The sequence below is a fragment of the Quercus robur genome, chromosome 10 (genome assembly GCF_932294415.1).
Source record: "Quercus robur chromosome 10, dhQueRobu3.1, whole genome shotgun sequence".
Lineage (NCBI taxonomy): Eukaryota > Viridiplantae > Streptophyta > Magnoliopsida > Fagales > Fagaceae > Quercus > Quercus robur.
In genome coordinates, this window is record NC_065543.1 from 55,238,259 (window position 1) to 55,262,289 (window position 24,031).

Sequence of the window (24,031 nt, forward strand, 5' to 3'; positions counted from 1 at the left end):
TACCCAGGCCCAAGTAGAAACAAGGATCCTGGGCCCTTTACTTGTTGTTTGGTAGACTGGGTTTGGTTCACCGCAACTAAATGGGGCTGATTACAAACCAAGTTGTGCGCAAGTCACATAAAACTCCTCAAGGCAAAAATGTGATTCCTCCTAAGTAATAAAATATCATTATAAGTGTTTTAGTGTCATAAAATGACCCTTTACTCCTACGAAACAAGTAAAATAATTACTCATAATATTCACAATGAGAAAGAGATTGAAATAGAATATTTAAGACTTATCTTTTATTGTGTAAACATTTAAAAAAGTTCCTTCACTTGGTACCCCGGGCGTACTGTCATGGTATCCCAGACGTACTGTTGTGGTACCATGGACGTACTAGGCCTGTAATCCCAAAATGCTGATTCTCTGAACTATACGATCTTTCTCCATGCTTATTATGCAATGGAGTTTTGTCATTTCCCTTTACCTCTATAGGTCCTGCATGAGAACACACTATACAATACACATATCTTCAAATAATTGTTAGTTTCTTAGATTGGGATATACATTTTAATACATATACATATATGTAAATAAACTCCATGAGAATGAATCAACCACGAGGATCCTGGCCTCAATTCTCACAGACTTAGTGCTTTTGCACAAGACTTGTGGGATTTGGAACTCAAGTCCAAGTGGCTTTGCTTGGGCATTACCTTCCAAGATAGTTAGGTGATAAGGATTTTGTGGAAGAGAGTGATATCTGATGTGTGCATATTTTGGCATATGTTTATTTGGAGGTTAAGTGATATTTTGAATAATCTCAAGGATATGGGATGAATTCCCACTCCTTGGCTCTCTCTTGTTTTGTCCCTTTTTTTCTTTCCCTTCCTTTGCTAGGCTTTTAAAGCTTTAAGAATATATGTTTTGAATCTCTAAACTCTTCCCTTGAATCCCCATTTTTCTCCCCTCCCCTTTTCTGCTACGCCTTAGTGTTTCTTTTATAGTGGACATGGTCTGGTACCCTGGGCGAGGACGTCCCAGGTCTGCTGGGTAAAACCATGTCCTCTGGAACTTGAAAAGGTGCATTGGGCAAAGATTTAGCTTATTTAGGCAATTATAACTCAAAAGGGGCATTTGACTTTAGCTATAAATGAAAGATTCCTTCTTGGAAAGTCAAAAGAGTGGGTGAGCTGCTCAATATACTTGATGACAGCTTTAGTTGAAAATGACAATTGAGAGGAAATTGTGGGGAGGTGTCATGCACATGGGGGAACTGAGTTTTTTCATTAGTTCATGCATTCCAAGCAAATATATGAACCAAGGGAAACCCTCGGGATCCTCCTTTCACCAGAAATCACTCCCCTACCGATCAAACCATTTCTCTCTTACTATCCACTCGGGATCCCACGGACTTGGACCATGCGTTACAAAGATAATACCTGGTTTTTTGCTAGATTTTTAATAGCTTTTTTCATACATCTTGGTTTTCCCATGTGTTAGCCAAGGTCCTCTTCTCAAAGCTTCAAAAAGACACATCAAGGTCCTAGGGCCTTGATGCTCTTCTTGCTACATATCCTCTGACCGGGAACATTGTTGCATGTCCTTTGACCTAACCGAGATCCTCTTCTTTTTCCTTTATTATTATTATTATTTCTTTTTTTTTTTCCCTTCTTTTTGGGACTTTGGGCCTGTTGGAATTATACTTAAAAAGTAATAATTCAAGAGAAACAAATATAATACATCTATTAATTAACAATTATATCATGTGCATATGTAATAAAATCAACAATAAGATGTGAGAAATTTACATACTAGATTATGTTATTCAAGGACCTCACAAGCAATCAGGATGCTCTCCCCAGCTGGTCAGGATTAATAAGAGCTTTATTTTCTCTTTCACACCCCCTTGCAAGTGTGGCCTTGACAATATTTATAATATTCAGAAAGGACATGACCAGCCATAAAATCCTTCCTATCGTAATAACACTTCATGTAACAGAAATGTTACATTTGTTAATAAACAACTTTATTAATTAGATTCATTAATGAAGAAGTTTATTCATGTGTTATTACTTTTGTAACTCCATGCTAATACATGGATTCATCTATCGTTTATATCCAGAACTACTATAATAACAACATCTTTAATAGGAGTTCAAGTTACTGGTATTGACACGATAGATTTATTAAAGCCAACACTCAACGTGCATGAATCTCATTATGGAAGGACTTCCGAGATTATTATGCACTAACCATCGAAAGACTAGCCCTTATTGTCTTCCATAGTCTGAGCAATTTTAACTTGCACCTCCCTTCCATCATGGTCCAACAATGTACCTATCAGAATAGGCTACATCATGATGGATATGGTCAAGTCAAGGACTACAATGAATGCATTCATAATCTTAGTCTACTAAATCAAGTAGACCTATTTCAATATATCAATATCTTACATCATAAAAATATTGCATAATTTCACAAGAGACTGAATATTTATTTGTTAATAATAGAGGCATCATACATATTATGTTGGGCCACATTATTCTAACAGGGCCTTCATGATCCTTCTTAACTTCATGAATTATGCCTTTTTTTGTTGAGACCCATGGTCTTGCATTACTTTTCATGGAATGGGCTTTCTTGTGAAATTTTGGTCCTCAACAATTATATATTACACCACATCTTAAAATAATTATATATTATCACGCATCGCATGAGTCAGTGACTAGAGTTTTCTTATAATTTCTGGGCAACCAAACACAAAAATAAAAAATAAAAAAATTATGAAAGAAATGAGAGTAAGTGCACTCAATAAATCTGGAAAAAAAAATTGCATTCCATAATTATTTTTAGGGTTTAGACTTTAGAATAAAAAATAAAAAACTGGTTCCGGTCCAGTCCAGTTCAGTCCGGTCCTAAACTCTTATTTTGTCATTGTCAGCTTTCACTCTCTCACGATCTCACCTTCTCGCTCTCACTGCGCCACCTTTCATTAGTACCTGAAGTCAATGACAAAGGTGCGGATTTCCATTGGAGCAAGTTTCACCACAAAGTTTGCTGGATCAATAGGTCCTCCCCTCAACACCTTGGGTTCTTCTTTTTCAGAAGACCCTTCTACTTTCCATACTAGTCTCTTCCTTTCCATTTCTGTTCTTTCTTGGTTAGCAGATAAACTCGTTTCTGTTATCTTTTTTATCTGAAAAAAATCATGCAAAAAAAGGACCCTAAATAAAATATAATTGAACACTCAACAATAACAATGTCATGCAAGCAACTGTTGCTTTTACCTTCTTATTTGGGAAAACTTTTTTCAGTTCTACACTTGCCATAACTGAAAGATCCTTGTCTTCTCCAACCTTGCATTTGTAACAAATAAAACAAAATCAGAATTTCTAAGCGAGCTTACCTAAGAGACAAGGCCTTGATTAACATTTTAAAGTAGGAAAACTCCAAGTGGATGATACTAAACAAGCAAGAAAAAGAAAGAAACCAGAAACCTCGTATAGGTGTGCCAAACGAAGAAGAGCTTTTCCATCTTCCAGTTCCTGCAGAGTTTAACAAAAGGAACAAAAATTAACTTGGAAAGAGAATAACCATAACAAGTAAAAGATCAAACTATTTGTGATAACAATTTCAATTAGAGTGTTGAGTTTGACTCCATTAAGGTAGTAGATACATTTTCTCAACAGTTGGTGTTCTTCACATTCCTATCTCTTCTCCAACAACTCAGGACAAAAGGATCAAATAAGTAGTAGTTAATTAAAAAGGATGAAAGATATAAACCTGGAGGGTTATTATTGCAACATTTTCAGGCAAATTGTAGGAGGGGTCCATCCCATGAAAGGTTGGCACATGTAACTTTGTCCAATCGTGTCTATCCTGCAAAAATATATCATTTTTTGTGAGTTACAGATCTACCCGATGGCGAACTATGCTTCAAGTTCAATTTTTTTTTTCTCCCACCTGCTCAGTGAAGGCTACAAGAAGTGGAGAGTATATCTCCTGACCAAATGATCGACGCCATCTTGCGCCTTCTCCTAAAGGATCAATTCTAAGATAATACTTTCCTATGATCTGAAAAAGTATGTTATTAAGCAAACCACTTGTGAACACATTGTATTTCTGAAACTTGAAAGACCTTAGGGTCAGTTAGTTTGCTCTTACAGTTAGTCCTCTACATTTCTTAGAAATGCAAACTGTCTCATTTAGTGCCTCTCCAACACCTCTTGAATCATCTCGAATCAACCTCCTAGACATAAGGAAAAATCTGATATTAGTTATTCTGGAATTCTGTTTATATAAGTAAGGCAATAATTATCATGGTAAGCATCACAAATAGACAAAAAATTGATGATAATGAAGAAGAAGCAAAAGCGAAGGAAAAGGGAAGAAGAGACCTGTGAAGCATCAGTTCTAGTTGCCCATCCCTGATGCTGGATCCCCCCACAGATCGATCCACTAAGACTGAGAGCTCATTGCTGTTGTCTTTAAGGTAAATTCCAAGATTAATCTGAAAGGGAAATAAGGTGGACTATGTGATTTGATGCCTAAATTGGCTGAAACTTTTATGTATTTTGAATTTCAGAATGATGGTTAGATGATTATAGATTGCAGTCGCAAAACTGGGTTAGCTGTACAATGTAAGAATAAGTGTTAAGCAAAATGCAAAAGCAACAAGAAAGCTATATGATTAACTCTGGTTTGAGTGGCTCTTTTACTTGGGCCTAACAAAGCATTGGACTAACACAAGGTTGCACACAGCACTATCTTTTGCAATTAGTGCCTGTCTATGCAATGCAGGAAAATCACTGGTATCAAATTTTACTTATCGAATGATAATAATAATAAAGAACAATGGCACTTCCTCCCCTCTTAAAAACATGATTGAGAGAGTTCGTGGGTTCCCCATTCAAAGTGTGTCTGTAACTTCAAAATAGATAAGAAAAGTCTTCTAGGTGATGGAAGGTAATATACAGATGGAATTGTAACAAATTCACAAAATAACCACTGTCAACATACTGATCAAATTATCACAGGTTGGTATATGTTATTGTAATTTCTGTTCTGAAATCACTCAAGCATCTTCCACACCCTCTTTTCCAGCTATCAAAGTACCAGCCGTGAAAGAGATATAGTAATAGTTTATAATTAAATAGAATGGTCAAACTTTGAGACAATAAAATCCATTGGCTCCAGTTATGACTATTAGAGATATCAGTCTAGATTCAATGTACCTCTGTACTGCACATCATAAGGATTACCATGTAGCTAGCCGAGGGTACTCTCTCTCTCTCTCTCTCTATACCCCAATAGGATCATTGTGGACCTTGTTAATTCTATTTCCACTCTCTATTTCTCAATATTCTCTCTTTCAATCTCAATCCCAACACCAATTCTAAAATGACAATTGACAAAGCAAACTTACTGGGTAATAATTTCCTGCAATAGGTTCATTTACTTCCAGGTCCCAATCTTTTCTATAATCTCGAATCTGCAAAACAGCTCAAAAAACAGCATACAACTGCGCATTAGACCTACATGTTTCTTGCAACAGCAAGACATTAAATAATGCTATTGAAAAAACATCTAGCAATGGTTAATATCTACATTAAGTACACACAATATGATGATTTTGACATCATAAAAGAAAAATATACTTTTGCAAGCATGAACATACCCTTTCAATAAAATCACGCCCGCTAGAATCAGTATAGAACGTCTTGTTGTTTTTCAGTGTTGTTGTAATCTGAGTTATAACCTCCTTGCCAATTTTATCACCAAAAGGTATAGACCCAACCTGTAAAAGATTACTCTTTTACTAAGCTGCTTCAGCATGAAAATTTTTACTTTTCATTGGTAATATAAAAAACTTGTTCACTTAGGGATAAAAGCAATAACTTACCAGGAACTCAACTTCCACATGCTCTTTTTCCTTGTATACTCTGGTGATCTATACATTGTGCAACCATTAATTACTGATGAGATCAATGGTGAAAAATTCTACATATCTTTTATTCAACATTTGTATTGTATATATTATAAGAATTATATTCAAGGGTGAGAATATAAATAATCATAAGATCTTATTATTCCTGTACATCATTTCAAATTTAAAGTACCATGTTATTAAGTCTTGGCAAACAAAATAGAAAAACTGGAACTGATAAATTGAGAGGGAAGGGGGATGGAAAGAGAATTTTGGATTGATTACCAATATTATTAACAGTATTTTTGATGACTTTAATCCCAAGGGATAGCACATTTAGTCAGAGGCGATGCCTCGTGAAACAAAAATCACTAGTTTGAATCTCTTCATCCCCCACCCTTGGGGCATTAGATGCAATAAGAGAATCAAGATAGAGAACTTAGGAGTCAACATCTAGGTTTGCTTGGAGTCAGCACTAAGCAGAAGAAAACCTATAGGAGTTATCACTTAGGGTTGGCTGGAGTCAGCACCAGACAATAGAGACAATTTCAATCAAATTTTTATTCATCAAAATAATACCCTCAATAGGAGTACGTTACTTTGCTGATTTAGGATACTAAACCCTAATCCTAGCTGACATATAGAAACTCTAATTCTAATTTTTGGGAAAACCAAATTATTGAATTATAAAAATACCCAAGTCTTTAAATAAAAATACTACTAATTAACCTAATGAGATACTGGGGCCTGAAATAAAAATGCAATTGATTTACAAAAAAAAAAAAAAAAAAAATACAACTGATTTAAGCATATCAAATAATACTTATACCATCTTCTGTTTTCTTAAACAAATTTAGCTTCCTCTTCTGGTTTACATTTAGACAGAACATAAATTTAGAATTAATTTTCTTTCAAGGTTGTACTACCTTTTTTATTCATTAAAACAGTTTTTCCAAGTATATTATTTTGATGCAGCAATAGATGAAGGAAAGAATGAAACAGTAACAAGTTTTATTATTTGTGTCTTAGGATAAACCACCTGATATATCCATGAGTTGATCCTTTGATGTACTTCATCCAATAAAGGTCCCCGAAAAACAGTAAAAGGAGCCTGAAATTTCAAAACCCCATAATTTATGATTCCATGTAACAAATTTGCTCAAATTATGTATTTCCAAAGAAGATCAGTTACCTTGTTATCAGGTTTGATGGGATATGTACCATTTGGCCGAAAGATGTATGCACCAGAGGCCTTCACCAAATTAAACCGTTTCTTTTAAAAATTTACTATATATAACTTAAACTAATAAGAAGCCGATAAGAGAATAACTAATTAAGGTTTGGAAAACATGAAAGTAGAGATTTTTAGAGAAATTTTGTTTTACCTGAGGATTCACAGTTTGATTTCCCTCATCTCCACGGTAATAGAGATATGATTGTTGTACAGATTCTTTGACCTTTTAATCGTAAAATATAATACCAAATTAGATGTAACATATAAAATGTAATCTTATAAAAAAGAAAGGACCAGCTAGGAAAAAAAATGTAGAATTAAAGTAACTATTGGGAAGATGAAATTTACAAAAGGATAAGTAATTCTAACACTTCATTAAAGAGAGAGGTGCCAAATAACATACCAAACTTCTGCTGTTAATATATTGTGCAAGATTTCCTTGATTTCCAGAATAAATAAGTTTCAATTTTCCTGGACCTACTTGTATTGTACCATCTTTTCTGCTTTCTGACTTGTAATCTTGTCTCACAGAAGTAGCATCTGCAAAAGTCAAGTGGGAGAAAAGAACATAAATCAGCATCAATGGTAATGTGACTCTAGGCTTCTCAATGTTGCATGACTAATTTTAGATGGAGAATCAAATGGTTGACCTGCCCGTTTGGAACTTGAGACAATGTAAGTGCTGAAACCAAGAGGTGGTACGGTTGCTGAAAATGCGAGCCAATAACTAGGCGTTGTTTTTGGAGATTTACCCAGATATGCCTTAACATGGTACTTCCTTACTTCCACAGAGACATCAAGTAGAGGTAGGAGCTGTGATTCAATTTCTTTTCCACTAGAATCCCAAACAGCCACATTTTCATTGATAACCTATTGCAAGTTGGATAATGTGAGGAGATACATGAAGAATCAAAGAGTGGTCATGTTTCACCCAAAAATATTTTAATAGACATGCTTTACAGTGCCATATTTCAATAAAATATGATGGTTCATCACTGGAAAGAGAACAATTTGACTAAATATCAAGCCCTAATGCCAACTAATTTGGGCTGCTTACTTGTATCCTATTATGCCAAATGATTCTATTTAGGACAATGTCCCCATTCACCTCTATAACCAAGCATTCCAATCTAAAAACTTAGGCTATTAGGTAAGAAGGTCAGTTAGTACATAAATTCATAAGTTATAACTAAGCACACACCTATCATTATCAGACTCCCTTTTGCCCTTTTTTGTAAATCAATATAGCCATTTTTTTGTACCTAAAAGTTTCATCACATTTTGTAAATAGATCCTGATTTTCGGTAATACATTGGCAATTTCAATAGCTATGATTAGTGGATAACATATTTTAAATTAATTGATGCATACATGCATTTTAAAGGCTCATGCTAAAACACATTCATGCAAGCACTGAAACATACATAAGTGGCAAATAAAACCATACACATTAAGTGCATGCACTAGTGCGTAAAAACATACTTATGTGGCTCATAGATTGCACATTGTTCATCTTGGGGGGGGGTGGGAAGCAGGAAGCTGGGGATCCTTGAGGCCTCGAAGGCAATAGGAAATGACCCCTTGTTTGATAAACCCCCTTTTCTATTAATTTAAAATGGATAATGATTACAAATTCACAACATGTAACAGATAAAAGAAAAATACTCACAGGAATCCTTACAACATCCTCTCTTCTCCATCCAAGAGGATTGTAGACGACAATCACCTAGAAAAGTTAATAAATCAGGAAGTAATTAGTCTTAAATGGAAAGGAATTCTTATTTTCCTGAAGATTGCATAAACACTTCAACTATAAAATGTCATTAAAGAATTCTTCTCACCAAGTTTTTCCCATTTGACAGATCAACTTCTGATGGAGGACAATAACTTATATTCAGAAGTGGACACTGAAATAAAAAGGGGACAAGAATAGGGAATCAAATAATGATAAAATCAGCATACTTAGGATAAAGGGTTGAAGTACACAATTATTTGAATCATCACTCCAATGTTTTAACAACTTGAGCCAATACAAATAATTACGTGATGATAACAAACCAAAATGTTTAATGTTAGCAGGATCATCTGGATACAAAGTAAACTCTACCAACTAGTATGGAACAAAGAGTTATTATTATTTGCCTGTTGAAACTTATTCTGCGGACTCCAACCAGTTTTTGATGTCAAGTTTGCAACGACAGCAAGTGATGCTGCAACCACATCCTCTGCCTGCAAGACATGATATTTTGGATATTTCATGCAAAGCATAAGCAACACAACTACAAGAAGCATTGACAGATCAAGCCTTACCTCCTTGTAACCTATTGAAATTCGTTTTGCATAATCATCCGCCACATGCTGCTTCTCCGTACCACTGACTGCATCATGATGTTGAACAACTGCTAAAGCATCAGCCAAAGAGTCTGTATTGGGCCCCAATTTATTCCTCCCCTTAAAAAATTCCAATTGCCTTGCTGCCTGTTTTTAGATCAAAGCAGACCATAAGGAGGGGAAAACCCTTGTTTGAGCCAAAATAATTCTTACTGGCATAAACTAATATAGCCACAAAAGTTTACCAAATAGTAGGCACTCATCATTCTAACATAGCCTTTGAGGGCAGGCCTACTAGTAAAATATCCAGTCCAGTAAGCATGTACATGGTCTGCGTATCTGATAAATTTCATTTACCAACTTATAAATATGGGTAAGCTGATAGAAATAGTTGCCTGTAAGTAATTTTTAGTTTCAAAAGTTTGAACTCACGGAAAGAAGTCATCAGTCTTGATCGGCCAGGACTCTTTTGTTGCATATTTTGCATCAGTATATATTGATGGGGTTGAGTAGAGGGCATTAACACGCCCATCCTACAAGCATCGATACCATTACTTCGTTAATATGTAAAACCAAAATATCTCATCATAAAATCAAGGATAATTGACTTCAAACTGAATAAGAAAATGCATGAGGAAAATCGGCTGTGTCTCTGAATGACATAGACATGAAGTAGGACATCAGCTACCAAGATTGTTAAAACCAGCAACATGTGACATTTTAATCCTCTATCTGTCCCTAGGACATATGCTCATACATATTTCGTGGTGGAATTTAATGACAGGATCATACTGATTTTGTAATGGGAGGCCACATCTCTAGGGAACAATAGACTGTGAAGGAGTTCTTGGGACCAAAATTTGTTTTTCTTTTTCCCTTTCCAATTGTCTAGGCAATTTAAAACTTTAATATAAACTGCACTAGGACAGACAAATTAAAAGAACAGAATAAGCACTACGAGAACAAAATTATTAAATTTATGTACAAGTTTAATAAAGCATTTGTAATGATTCCTGTAGAGGGCTAACTTGATTGACATAATGAAGAAACTTGTCCATTTGCCGGAACCATGTGTGTGCATATTGGTACTTGAAATCTGTTCCCATGGTCCACATGATATGATTTGTGCGAGTAACGTTAGCCTGAAAAACTCAAAATAAGTATTTTCTATAAGCCACAACAGATTTGAACTATTTCTTAAGCAAAGGAAAATAATTCAAAATCTCACAAAATGTGATCCTCCTTCAAATTCAAATTTCAACACACACACGACAACACCTTAAATTTTATATGTTAACTTAGGTTGCATATAAGCATATCTATTGCAAATAATAACAAAAAGTTAGAGAATGTCTAGAAACCGATGGCATTGTTATGCACCTTTGTTTATATCAAAAAAAGACTATGTAGAAAAGGTTTGTCTTAAATACAAGTATAGTAAAAACAGCACCCAAAAGCACAGGGCACGATATAACACCATCCATCTTACTTGTGATACTGCAGCAGCTACAAACTCGTTGATGCGCTGAGGGACATTATAGTCAAACAAATTGATGTCATCCTGCAAGTTAAATGCACAAAATAGATACAGTTAGCACACAAACAATGATCTACAGCCTGTCAGCGACCCCTGACCAAGGACTCACTTGAACAATAGGCGAATCAGTGGAATCATCATTCACTTCAAAGTAGAAATTACTGGGAGGATCATAATGCTTCGGAAATGCACCAGTAAAAATCTTCAGAAAGTTGAAAACACAATGAGTTAAGGTCCCTTTCTAGTCAGCTCCAGAACATAGTTTGAACTTTGAAGCAAAAAAAACAAAACAAAACAAAACAAAGCAAAAACAGACAAGACTCACTTGTGCAGATGAACCAAGACTCTTAGAGCCCCGCCAGATAACCTCAAGACTTCTCTCATTTTTCCTTTTAGCTCTGTCTTGGTAGTCAATACGCGCAAAGAAAAGAGAGTCAAAGCCAAGCTGCATCAACAAAAAGGCCTCCCCACAATAAGTTGGTTGCAAATGAATGTGGGAGAGTGAGGGACTTCTGTTGTTCAATCAACTTCTAGTCTAAGGTTCAAATTATAACCTATCAAATCAGTTAAAAACTTTCACGCATAGCAAGTACAAGAGAAGCCATACCTCTGCCCCTAACAAGTAAGCCTGCACTGCAGAATGTCCAAATGGATCAATTTGCCAACCAATTCTTGGAGTTACATTGAATTCTTCTTTGATAAATCGGTGCCCAAGAGTCGTTTGGTCAATCATGTCAATATAATGTACAGTAGCCTCGTCATGCATGCACATACCTCCATTTCTGCAACACAAAAGGATTGACTATCCATGTGAAAAAAAAAAAAACTATACTAAATTTTTTAGTCACAAAACAGAAAAGAATCTCCAAAATCTCTAAGATACACAACTGTAATTCTATTTCTTTTTTTCCTATTTCCCAATATAACAGACTTTGATTCTAGAAGATAAAATTGTATAAATTCATTAGGACAGAATATTGGTTTAACGATTATATTCATTCTTTTTAGAGCAACCGTTTGTCGTGGTATCAAAACATATGTTGATGAGTTTAACCTTGTCTCCACTCTATCTCGTCTCCACTCTATCTCTAGTATAAGTAAAAAGTTAAAATCCCATGAGGGGAGTGTTAGAATATTAATTAAATTCACCATTTCCTAATATAGCATACAAGTAGTAATTCTAATTTATCACATTACATTAACTCCAGCTGACCAGAGCTGACAAGCTTCTTGACTATACTTTGGATCTCCTCGCTCTGTTCACTCCACCATCGTTGGAAAAATGCCTGTAATATCCGCACAAAGAAGCAGTCTCATAAACGATAAATTTCACAATCAAGGAAAAAAAAAAAAAAAAAAAATGAACTTGAGTTGAAAAACATAAAAAAAAAATGAGAAAGAAATCAACTTTTGATTCCTTAAGTCTTATAATCATATATAATATATTGGTCTAATTTCCCAACACGTGAAAAACTCAGACCATTTAAGCCAAGTGGCTACATTAGGCAGCTTCACGTGCAGGTTTTTGTTTTCCTGGGGTCCCATAGAATAAAAAAATTCTATTAATAAGAAAATTTTATTTACCATATATCCTTTTTTTTTTCTTTCTTCAATTTTTGTTATGTGAGAAACCAAATAAAAGAAGCAATAAACTAAGAAATGCATTGATCATTGCCTGTTCAACAAAGATGAACTTGCGATTCTTGTCAGCCAACAAAGCCGGAACTATAGAATCCAGCACATCTTGAACACACGCTCCCTGCACAAATCAACATTGATCATGAAAACCAGTAATGAAAAAAAAAATAGTGCATAAATTGTTACATTAAGAGTGGAACAGAGGAATGTTATTATTACATAAATTTATAAAGAGTCAATTTTTTTTATCAATTGTTATAACAAGTAGCGGAAGGAGATTCGAACTTGATTGCCATTGAGCTAGAAAGCTCTTTACCTTGAGAATCAATTTACAAACATAATAAAAAAGTAAAAAACTGTGATTTCAGCATTAGAAGAAACAGAGCAATGGAAGAAGAGAAATAAGGAAGGAAGGTACTTGAATGGTATTGTTGGAGCCAAGGTAATACTGATCAATGGTCTTCAACCATCCGACATCATCGTGGGAGTGAGGTACTAAGTGAACATTGAGCTTCCCCGGAACAATAGTCGACGTCGTATTGTACTTGATATACTTGGAGTCCACACATTGTAAAACAAAAGCGCTCAGTTCAACTCCTAGGAAGAAAACCAATAACCAGGTTCGAAACGCCATGAATATGTTATTGCATTTGCAAGAGTGATATGAATTGAAGTACAAGCTAGCACATCGAGACTTTGGATACATATAGAAGAAGATATGGATAATGATGTAGGTGAAGAGGGAATATCAATGTAGGACCACGTATGATACGAATAATTTTTATTATTATTTTTCGAGAATTGTATGATACGAATATTGACTTGAAGATTTCTTGTTGTTTGTTTATGAATAGAATAATAATTTTGGTTTTAGCAAAAAAAAAAAAAAAGAATAATAATTTTGGTTGTGTTAACGAGGTGTTTTGTTAACAGCAACTTTTTATTTTTTTTTGGTAAAATTTTGTCTTTTCCTGCAATTATATGTCATATTTTTCCGTGGGGAGTCAACTTTGTAGTAAGAAAAAAATATTAAAATAACTAAAAGGACTAGTTTTATGTATATTTCATTTATTTATTTTATATTTTATTAAATAGGGCCCACTTTTGTACATTCTTAACAAGCACGGTGATAGTTAACATTTGCCTGATAATTTTGGTACCTAAGAATGAGTCTCTGTCAGTGAAGTGAAATAGAACTAGCCGCTGGGATTTGAAGAAAGTTATATATGACAACATGAACAAGTTTGTCTTATTTTGGCTCTTTAGTCTTGGAGTGCTTTTGAAGCTTCTCAGTGACTAAGCTTAGTTGGAAACCTTTTTTTTTGGCGCTTTTCACTGCTCGATGTAACAGTCATTTTGAGAGTTGATAACGATGATAATCATTTTGTGGGTACAAACTTGCAAAATGCAATTGCAGGCAGCCTCGTACAGTTTTGAGTCTCATGATGATGAGGGGCATTGTCATTTTGTTTGTGAGAGTGATCCTCATTGAGAAGGACTTTATTAACATAACCAAGGCTGGCTGGTCTGCATTTGTTTGGCTCAACTATAGAGATTGAAAAAAACCAAGTTGATTTGAGTAAAAACATATAATTTCACAATTTTAACTGAACTTATGTTCTCAAAAAACTCAAACGGAGTGTATACGAAATATGGGTAACAAGATTTTCCCAATTATTTGCTCCAAAAAAATATATATATATTTTCCAGAATGGTTCTCAAAAAATAAAAAGTTAGATACAAGTTAACACTTTAGTCCATGAAAAGTTCACTCTTCTTCTAATCATAGCTTACAACTCGATATAATTATTAGTCAACTAGTTAGCAACACGTGCAATACATGGAAAATTTTAATAAGATATAATTTTATCTTAAAAAAATGGATTCTCTAAAAAAGGCTCAATTATTTTTGGGCAAATTATACATTTTTTGTAATATATTTTATTCTTTTATACATAGCCCAAACCCATATAATCTTAATGAGAACTTAAGAGTGTGTGGTTTGAAAAGTATAATTGGCTCTCTATGGGCTTTTTCATGGACCCCAAATATGAATTTTGCAAGTGGCTGATTTTGCTAAGTGGGTTGGGACCACTTGTAAAATTTGAGGATCTATGAAACAAGCGTGCAAGCCACTTTCACCCAAATGGAGTCATGTAGCTCCAGTCTATGTTGTTGAAGTCGCGGTTAACCCTTTTTAGCCCAAAAAAACGTTATGTTTCATCGACTAATTTCTAAGGAATCCTGCCACGTTAAGCAGCTTCCGTATGGGCCAAATTAGCTAAAAAAAATGTAGCCAATCAAGTTTAGTCAATGCTTGTCCTTAACTATGACTAAAACAGCTCATCTATATCTGTATCTATATTGATGTATTACTAAAAGATGAAGCGGGGTATTTAATATTGCAATACTCACATTGAACCACATCAGCAGTCACGTCATCATTTTTTGTTTCCAATTTTATATATATATATATATATATATATTTTTAAACATTTTCTCATTTAAGGTGACTTAAAAACTCCATTATTTAAAAATTAAAATATCTTTTAACCATTATTTTTATTATTAATTTTCCAAAACTCTCCCTCCCTTTTACCTCTTCATTTCCCCACTACTTTCTACCTTAACAATATCATCCTTTCTCTACCTTTTTGTCTTCCTTTATTTTGACTTTTCTTATTCTCAATATCTTACTATAAATTTGACATTTTCCTTTTCATTCTATGCATAATTTTCTTACTCAAAAAAGGTTACCTCTCTCTCTCTCTCTCTCTCTCTCTCTCTCTCTCTCTCTCTCTCAATTTTTTCATTTTTTGTTTGATTTTTTTCATTTTCATTACATCAATTCTTTAGGTTGATGAATTTTTATGTTAATTAGAATTCCACTTTGGGTTGATGCAATTTATTTTTGTGTTTTAAGTTGTTATCTTTTATATTTTCTTTGATTAAATATTATCCTACTGCATTATGCATATAGTATATAATAATATAATATTATTATATTACATAGAATGATTTGGATAATTTGATGTTTATTGCTATATAGTTTATTTTTACTCTTTTTTCCTTTCATCTTAGTTTATTCAACATTTAAATCAAGTCACATCCTCCATATTATTAAATTATGCAGCACAAATCAAGAAAATGGTTAGACACAAACCTGCCTTCCTTTACCATACGTTGGGGAAATCAATATATTTGTGTGATAGAGGGTCATATAATTTATAATTTAGATAGCACCCTTTGAATGTGACTAGGCCCATAGATTGAGCAATTTGTAGACTTAAAAAGGCTATTGAGAATGAACTTTTTGAATTAAGTCTAAGAAAATATGAACTACTATATATCATTTAGATAAAAACTTTTTATCATAGATACATTAATATTTTTTTTCCCACATATTTAAATCACGCAAACTTAATAATTTTATATTATGTGTTAGCATAGTCTCTGTTTCTTCTTCTTCTTCTTCTCAAAAATATTATGTATCATCTTTAAAGGATGCCAATAATATTGATCTTATGGGAAAAGTTACATAAAATATTGAGAAAAAAATGTTTTATATTACAATCTACTAAAAATGTTTTACACATTCATCTATTTTAATTTATTTTTTTTTTCCAAAATAAAATTTTAATTTAGATATTTATAAGTAAACAATGAAATAATGATTCATAAATAATAAAAATATATATCTATACATATTTATCTTGTGCAGTTGTAACTTTACATATACTTTTGCATTTATATATTCATCTACTTTAATTTAGATGTTTATAATTTAATAATGAAATTTATAAACAAGGTGATTAAAACAATCATATTTGTACAATTCAAAAGGTCACAATTTCTTTTTTCAAAAAACGGCATTTTACATTTCCTTGGAATTATTTTTAAATTTTTTTTATAAAACCTTTGACATACCACTAACCTAACCACTTCATACATTAAAAAAATTTAAGGCTCATTATTACTTCCGTTAATATATTATGGATATCTTAATTGATTGAGACCAAACTAGAGAAATGTCTTTCATATTTCCTTGAAAAAAAAAAGAAAATAAAAAAAAAAAACCTCTGACAAACCACTAACATTACTACATCTATAACTATTTAAGCCATCCAAGATATCTACTCCCTCCGTCCCACTTTGTTTGTCCTCTATTCCATTTTAGGATGTCCCAAAATATTGTCCTATTTCTAAAAATAAAAGTCATTAATTTACTAATGTTCCTATTATACCCCTATTAATTTACTAATTCAATTTTTTGATAAATTTATTTAAGGGTAGTTTTGGAAACTTATACATTTTTAAAAGGTAGACAAGACAATAAATGATGTTCCCTTAAAAATTTTGACTTTTCAAACAGGACAAACAAAGTGGGACGGAGGGAGTAGTTTTTATTGATAACCATAAAATTTACAACTAGTAAGGGAACATACAAAGTAATAAAGAATAAATGAATGAAGAAAAAAAGAAATGAAATCAAACGTCAATTAATAACTATTATTTGGAAAATAAAAATGTGGTAAAGAGGAGTAAGAAATAAAATAGAGATGGCTATATAGAGAACTTTAAAAAATTTATAGTGCAATAAAATCAACAATTAAATATAATAATACAAAATAGTAACTTAAAACTAATCAAATTCTAACTAGGGAAATTATATATATATATATATATATATATGTGTGTGTGTGTGTGTGTGTGTGATCATAATTTTCATACACCATAACTTAAAAAAAATTATTGAATAGTTCTACCTCTTATTTAATGTCTATTTTATACAAATCATCAACCAATAAATATATGATAATGGTAAAAAATGTTATAGACAAGATTATGAAAAATATGATAAAACTATTTTTTTTTTCTTTTTTTAAAAACATTTTCTAAAGTCTAGGGACTAAAATAGTATTTTATCTAAAATAATATCCAAGTTTAATCAATAATTGTTTTATAAACAATTACTTTTCCAGTTCCTTCCCACAAGATAATTAAATACGTAGCTAGTAACCCAGTAATTGATAATTACATATTATTATGTTACATTACATGTTTGCTTCCGAAAGAGTTGCTCTACAGTGAGGAGAGTCGGACAAAATAGTACTACATGAGCTCCTCTCATCATTGTTGAAATGGAGTAAAGGATTGAAAAAAAGAAGCCTGTACGTTACTCATCATCTACTATGAGAAATGAATAAAAGATCACAACGATCGCATTGTCTCACCACTGGATATTTTTTTTTACTTTCCTTCCTTTCTCAATTTTGTCTTTTGTAGAAAAAAATCATTCAAACTTTTGAGTACTTGATTAATTTCAAAGTAGTCAAAAGACATCAAATGGTAATTGATATAAATCTCTATAATGGCCACTAATTGAAATAGGAAGTGTTGATTATTTTAAACCAACAAAAGATAAGATAATGAAAATTATATTGGAAATAATTTTTTATTTACAAAGATATTGGTGCTATGTGACAATTACAACTAACCTTACAAATACAAAACAAAGAAAAGAATGTTGTTGGAGGAAACCTAAATGGACATCTCAGAAACGATAGTGAAGTTTAGAAAGAGTTCATGGAGGTTGTCAATACCTAACCCACTAATTAGTTGTCTATTTGGGGTCTCTCTCCATGTGTTAAGAGTGTTTACTATTGTTTGCTAATATTACTTGCACTTGTGTGGGATTGTGATCATGTGTGAGGTGCAGAAGAAGTGTGGAGTTGATATCAATCAATTCCAAGGTCTCTTGGAGTCCTCTAATTACATAGATCCTAATTGTGTCTCAAACTAAAAACAAAGAATTAGGAGTTTAGTTAATTGTGAGAAAGGTGTTAGGGACCCCATAACGCCCGACCAAAGTTGATATCTAATTCTGATTAAGTTAATAAAAACCTTAAATATACTTTTTTTTTACCTTTATACACACACATATATATAGTGAATTTTTACACATATTTTTAAGAAAACTCTATATATTCCACTTTTTTGGATGCGTAAAATTGTAGACTATTACCCTATAATGATAGTGACTAATTAATTTTATATATATATTTTTAGTGATCTCATTTGGGACGCTTCTTACCATTATCATATATTTACTAACTGATAATTTGCATAACAAAGACGATAAATGAGAGGTAACATTGTTCATTAGATTTTCGAAAGTAATAGTGTATAAAAATTATATATATATATTATAAATAAGGTTAAATGAAATGTCAAAAAATGGATTTTTAAATTTTCTAACTTTATTTCCTATGTAATTTCTACTAATATCAGAGAACATCTCTTTTTTAGTTATAATTAATATGGTTTCCATAGTTAGAGTTTGATTAGTTTGAATGTAAAAAAAAAAAAAAATTATAGGAAAATTGGAAATAAAAAAGATATATATATATATATATATGTTAAAACCGACAAAGATGAATATGTAAAGTCAATAATCTATTTATATATTTTTTGTAAAAAAAAATATGAATAAATAATAATTATGTGGTGAATAACGTGGCGATGAGATGGCGCAACAGGAGCTCAACAGCAATAAATGTCACACTTCAGCTTTTAGTAATATATAAATATAAATATAGATTATGCTATGTAATAGAATACTCCCTCCATCCCATTTTGTTTGTCCTGTTTGAAAAGTCAAACTTTTTAAGGGGACATCATTTATTGTCTTGTCTACCTTTTAAAAATGTATAAGTTTTCAAAACTACCCTTAAATAAATTTATCAAAAATTTGAATTATTAATAAAATAAGGATATAATAGGAATATTAGTAAATTAATAACTTTTATTTTTAGAAACAGGATAATATTTTGGGACATTCCAAAATAGAATAGATGACAAACAAAGTGGGATGGAGGGAGTACTATTTTACTTTTATCTACTATCTTTAATTTTTTTATAATATAATCGGATAAAATTTAACAATCAAAGAGCAAAATAATAATAATAACTTAAAACATAAAACTAAATCGTATCAACCTAAATTAGGGTTCTTAAAAACACAAAATTTATCAACCTAAAGCGGAGATGCAATAAAAACTAAAAATCCACCAAAACATTGAGAGAGAGAGAGAGAGAGAGAGAGAGAGAGAGAGAACCTTTTTGTGAGAGAAAACTATGCATAGAATGGAAAAGAGTGACAAATTTATAGTAAGAGGGAAGGGATAAGAAGAGACAAATAAAGGAAGGTGAAGGGAAAGATGAATAATAATATTAAAGTAGAGGGTAGTAGAGAGATGAAAATGTAAGGAAAGAAGAAAGGTTGAAGAAAGTGTAAATATTAAAAAAATAAGTGAATGTAAAAAAAAAAATATATATATATATATATATTATAGGAAAATTGGAAATAAAAAGTTTACCACTTGTCTAACAATATGGAGGTCAAAAAGTTTCACTCCCTATTCAAAAACCAATAATTAGTAAACGCCCTAAACCTGCTACAAGGCCATTCACTATTTCTAACACAAAACCATTCATTGTTCCTTGAAAAACCTTACTTACTACACAAAAGTCCCCTTAGCAACTTAAGAGTAGTAGCATACTAAGGTCTTAGGGTGAACGTGGCAGCATAAAAGATTTCATTTCTATACTCTGTAAAACGATTCAGGTTTAATGTATTATTCATATTCTCATTCCTTTTGTTGTCTAGCTCCTTTGGATTTGTCCTTGTGTTACACCATTAGCCTTTGCACACCAAGGAATAGAATTTGGGCTCGACTCTCCTCATCTCATCACATTTTAAAGAACCCGATTTGGGCTAACTTTTGTTTTTTTATTTTCTTAACCCTTCCACAGATCATCCACAACACTAATTAAATTCAATTATAAGATTGCGATTAAATTTAATTCTATTTAAAAATTACAACACTGTTTTCGTTACATAATTAATATTACCGTGAGAAACTATACCTATGTCCTATCTACGCATCCATATGGTTGTCTACCAATTCCCTCACAATCTATTACACTTTCTTATTTGAGATTAAACTGTACCTAACTTATATCTATGCATCTATATAGTGGTCTACTAATTTCCTCATATGATTTCACTTTCATACTTATTAGACTGTAAGGAAATTGAATTTAAACAACCAAACATCTTTTTTATATAGAGAAGTTGTGTCCCATATTTTGGCTAGACTATTTCATTTATTACCTTGATGACTCGTCTTTTAAATCCATTGAAACCATGTTTTCAAAATGAGAAAATTTAGGGACACATAAATGTAACAAATAAAAAATTTATCAATTTAACTATTATGAAAAACATTAGTATCAAACTTTTTTTTTTGTGTAAATAGCATGGCTCTTTGAACAATTAGAACACAATAAAGTAGGTTCTAATTAACTCAATTGATAAAATCTCTGATAATTAAATAAGAAATTTGATATTCAACCTAAACTAAAAACCGATTGATATCTTATTCGAATGATAAAAAGATATTATCAAGAATCAATACAGTAAATTAAAAAAAAAAATTAATTATAACAAAAAAAAAAAACGGCAAAAGACAAAAATATGGGAGAGAAAAAGAGTGGGACCCAGGAGAATCGTTGGAGGTAGCCCCGTAGGCCGTAGTTCAATCTTATCTAGGATAACGTTATCAACTACTAAAATCTCAGACTCCTACTGTGTCTCCGTCTCCGACTTCGAGACCCCCAAAAACAATGGCCTTTTCAGCTTCACTCTCCTCCCCACTTGGCTTCCACACCCACCACCCAAACCCACCAGCATTCTCTCCAAAAGCCCCTCCAAAGCTCACCACAACTACTACAATTAGACCCATCACCACCACCACATTCGCCATCCCTCCTCTTTCCTCCGCCACCGCCCCCACCTTCGACGGCACAACTATCGCCGTCATCGGAGGCAGCTCAGTAGCCGCCTTCGCAGCCGTACTCTCCCTCACAGACCCTGAGAGACGGCGGCGCATCCAGGCAGTGGAGGTAGGCGGAGACGACAAGGAGGTGGTGAGGGAGTACTTCAACAACTCTGGGTTCCAGAGGTGGAAGAAGATTTACGGTGAGACCGACGATGTGAACAGGGTTCAGAAAGACATTAGGCTTGGCCATTCGAAAACAGTCGAGAATGCCATTACTATGTTGACTGATGACGGTTCGCTTCGTGGGGTTACTGTTTGTGACGCTGGTTGTGGAACTGGGTCTCTGTCTATTCCGCTCGCTAAGGAGGGGGCCATTGTCACTGCCACCGATATTTCTGCTGCTATGGTTGCTGAAGCTCAGAAACAGGTCAGTCAATCAGGGTCTCGATATATATTAACTGTCATAACGGTTTTCCAATTTCCGTGTTCAGATTAGATATTACTATAAATTTAAGGATAATGCTAAAGCTATTACAAATTTTTGCTAAAAGGACATATGTAGTAGTGACACATCGGTTTGTAGGTGTAGTATGTATCCTACTATCGCTCTAAATTTAAAGGTGAATCCAGTGTCACGTCATTTAAAATTTTAAATGATATCACCGATAAAAAATAAACAAAAATCTTAACCTTGAAATAGACTTTTTCCTTTCAAGTGGAATAGAGAGAATCGTGTCCGTTGTCAATGTGGGGGTGTCTCCATGCCATTTTATTTTAAAATAGAATTTATGTGTTTTTTCGTCGGGTTGAGCCTTGAGAATCTGAGATATGGTTTGTTATTGACTGCTGTTTGGTGGTGTTGTTAAAAATGTGCATTATTGGTCATTTTGGACTTGGGGATGGGGGCTTATGTGAGAAATGAACTGAGACTTAAATGCTACTTTATAATTGTTGAACCATCATCTTTTTGTGAACTCATAACTTAGGTACAGTACCATTCTTAAGGTATTGTACTCAAGATCCCCAAATTAAATTTGATTTAGTGACTGCATTGGCCAATAACCACATTGTTGAATTTAATTATCCTCGGGAATTTAACATCTTTTTTTTTTTTTTTTCTGGGGTATTGGTTAATGCAACCACACAGGTGTATTTAAGGAACTCTAGTTAAGTTTTTCCCTTTGTGAACATATATACCTGGTGCAGATCGCAAAACTAGTATGACAAGTATGTGACTTTTTACCGCCAATGGACTTGGATTTCTGGTTCCCAGTGCTAGTATGGCTTAATTTAAGCCTCTTTTTGTTTTCTCTTTCCCCCTCCATTTCTTACCAGGTATAACTGGTGAGCTATACTAATTGGATTACATACTTCTCAACATTAGTGCCCTGAGAAAGTGAATCATAATGAATTCATTATCATGTCAACTTTCTATTCTTATAGGAGTTATACAATTTGTTCAACCCATGCAGCACTTGCAAACCTTATTTGTTCGTGTTTCAAATTTCATGCAGGCAGAGGAACAGATTCTAGCAGGCAAGGATGACCTCTCGCCAGCACCAGTGATGCCAAAATTTGAAGTGAAAGATTTGGAGAGCTTAGATGGGAAATATCACACAGTGGTTTGCCTAGATGTTTTAATTCATTACCCACAGAGTAAGGCAGACGGGATGATTGCACACCTTGCTTCCTTGGCAGAGAATCGATTAATTCTGAGCTTTGCACCAAAAACATTTTATTATGATATATTGAAGAGAATAGGAGAGTTGTTCCCAGGGCCCTCAAAGGCAACAAGGGCATATCTCCATTCAGAGGCAGATGTGGAGAAGGCATTGCAAAAGGTAGGGTGGAAGATAAACAAGAAAGGCCTCATCACTACGCAATTTTACTTTGCAAAGCTTGTTGAGGCTGTTCCCGCATAATAATGAAGAGAGGTTAGAAATAAGTTTTGCCTTAATCTTGTTGTTCTGTTTATAAGAAGGTTAGGAAATTCCTCCAAGTTGAATGTAAAGCGTGATTTTTTCCATGTATGTTGTTCTCTGCGTGTACTAATGGATTCCAAATTGTATAGCAGATATCAATGTATAAAACATTTTATGCATTTTGACAAATTTTTGTGTTCATTGTCATTTTTTTTCCCTTCTGTTAAGTAATGATAAGTAAGAGAGGAGAGGTGTCTTTTAGTTAGCTCAACTAGTAAAGTCTCCTAACGTCGAATAAGAGATTTAAGATTTGAACCCTGCTTACGCGAAAAACTGATTGGTGTTTTAGCCTAATCATAAAGAGCAATCATCATAGAGTGGACGTCATAGGCTGAATTTCTATCCTATCTATAAAAATAAAAATAAAAAGTAGGAGTGGAGGAGAGTGAGGCCCATAGGCAAATTCCCAATTTGTGCTGTTTGTATTAACCTTCTATGAAGTTGCCCATAGTCCAAATACCATCAAAGCACCCAGTATATAAAGATATAAGCTTGATGCCTAATTATATGTTTGCAATGCTGGTGCTTGTTTTTGTACTGGTCCATAATCCTGTT

The 24,031-nt window shown here is 33.2% G+C and overlaps 2 protein-coding genes across 2 annotated transcripts; one reads left to right on the top strand and one right to left on the bottom strand.

Moving 5' to 3' along the window:
* Positions 1-2,803: 2,803 nt before the first annotated feature.
* Positions 2,804-13,350, bottom strand: LOC126701520 (probable alpha-mannosidase At5g13980). Its single transcript, XM_050399663.1, has 29 exons — positions 13,070-13,350; positions 12,689-12,772; positions 12,211-12,299; positions 11,621-11,795; positions 11,339-11,458; positions 11,123-11,215; positions 10,966-11,037; positions 10,505-10,618; positions 9,909-10,009; positions 9,722-9,815; positions 9,456-9,623; positions 9,288-9,374; positions 8,987-9,052; positions 8,815-8,871; positions 7,796-8,015; positions 7,549-7,685; positions 7,297-7,368; positions 7,104-7,163; positions 6,951-7,022; positions 5,888-5,935; positions 5,663-5,782; positions 5,411-5,476; positions 4,383-4,495; positions 4,150-4,234; positions 3,949-4,059; positions 3,769-3,864; positions 3,483-3,530; positions 3,273-3,341; positions 2,804-3,181 (listed from the first exon to the last, which is right to left on the bottom strand). Exons 1-29 carry the CDS (start codon positions 13,283-13,285, stop codon positions 2,978-2,980), a joined length of 3,057 nt encoding a protein of 1,018 aa, XP_050255620.1. The 5' UTR covers positions 13,286-13,350; the 3' UTR covers positions 2,804-2,977.
* A 7,918-nt stretch (positions 13,351-21,268) lies between these two features.
* LOC126701970 (magnesium protoporphyrin IX methyltransferase, chloroplastic) lies at positions 21,269-23,605 on the top strand. Its single transcript, XM_050400451.1, has 2 exons — positions 21,269-21,921; positions 23,009-23,605. Exons 1-2 carry the CDS (start codon positions 21,340-21,342, stop codon positions 23,414-23,416), a joined length of 990 nt encoding a protein of 329 aa, XP_050256408.1. The 5' UTR covers positions 21,269-21,339; the 3' UTR covers positions 23,417-23,605.
* Positions 23,606-24,031: the final 426 nt, after the last annotated feature.

What these genes read in the sequence shown, in the direction of transcription:
- LOC126701520 (XM_050399663.1), bottom strand. Translation starts at nt 13,285, where the DNA reads ATGGCGTTTCGAACCTGGTTATTGGTTTTCTTCCTAGGAGTTGAACTG. An exon ending in TCAACTCATGGATATATCAG is followed by an intron (nt 5,936 to 6,950) that starts GTGGTTTATCCT and finishes CACAATGTATAG; the next exon opens with ATCACCAGAGTATACAAGGA. An exon ending in AAGTTTTCCCAAATAAGAAG is followed by an intron (nt 3,182 to 3,272) that starts GTAAAAGCAACA and finishes GATTTTTTTCAG; the next exon opens with ATAAAAAAGATAACAGAAAC.
- LOC126701970 (XM_050400451.1), top strand. Translation starts at nt 21,340, where the DNA reads ATGGCCTTTTCAGCTTCACTCTCCTCCCCACTTGGCTTCCACACCCAC. An exon ending in TTGCTGAAGCTCAGAAACAG is followed by an intron (nt 21,922 to 23,008) that starts GTCAGTCAATCA and finishes AATTTCATGCAG; the next exon opens with GCAGAGGAACAGATTCTAGC.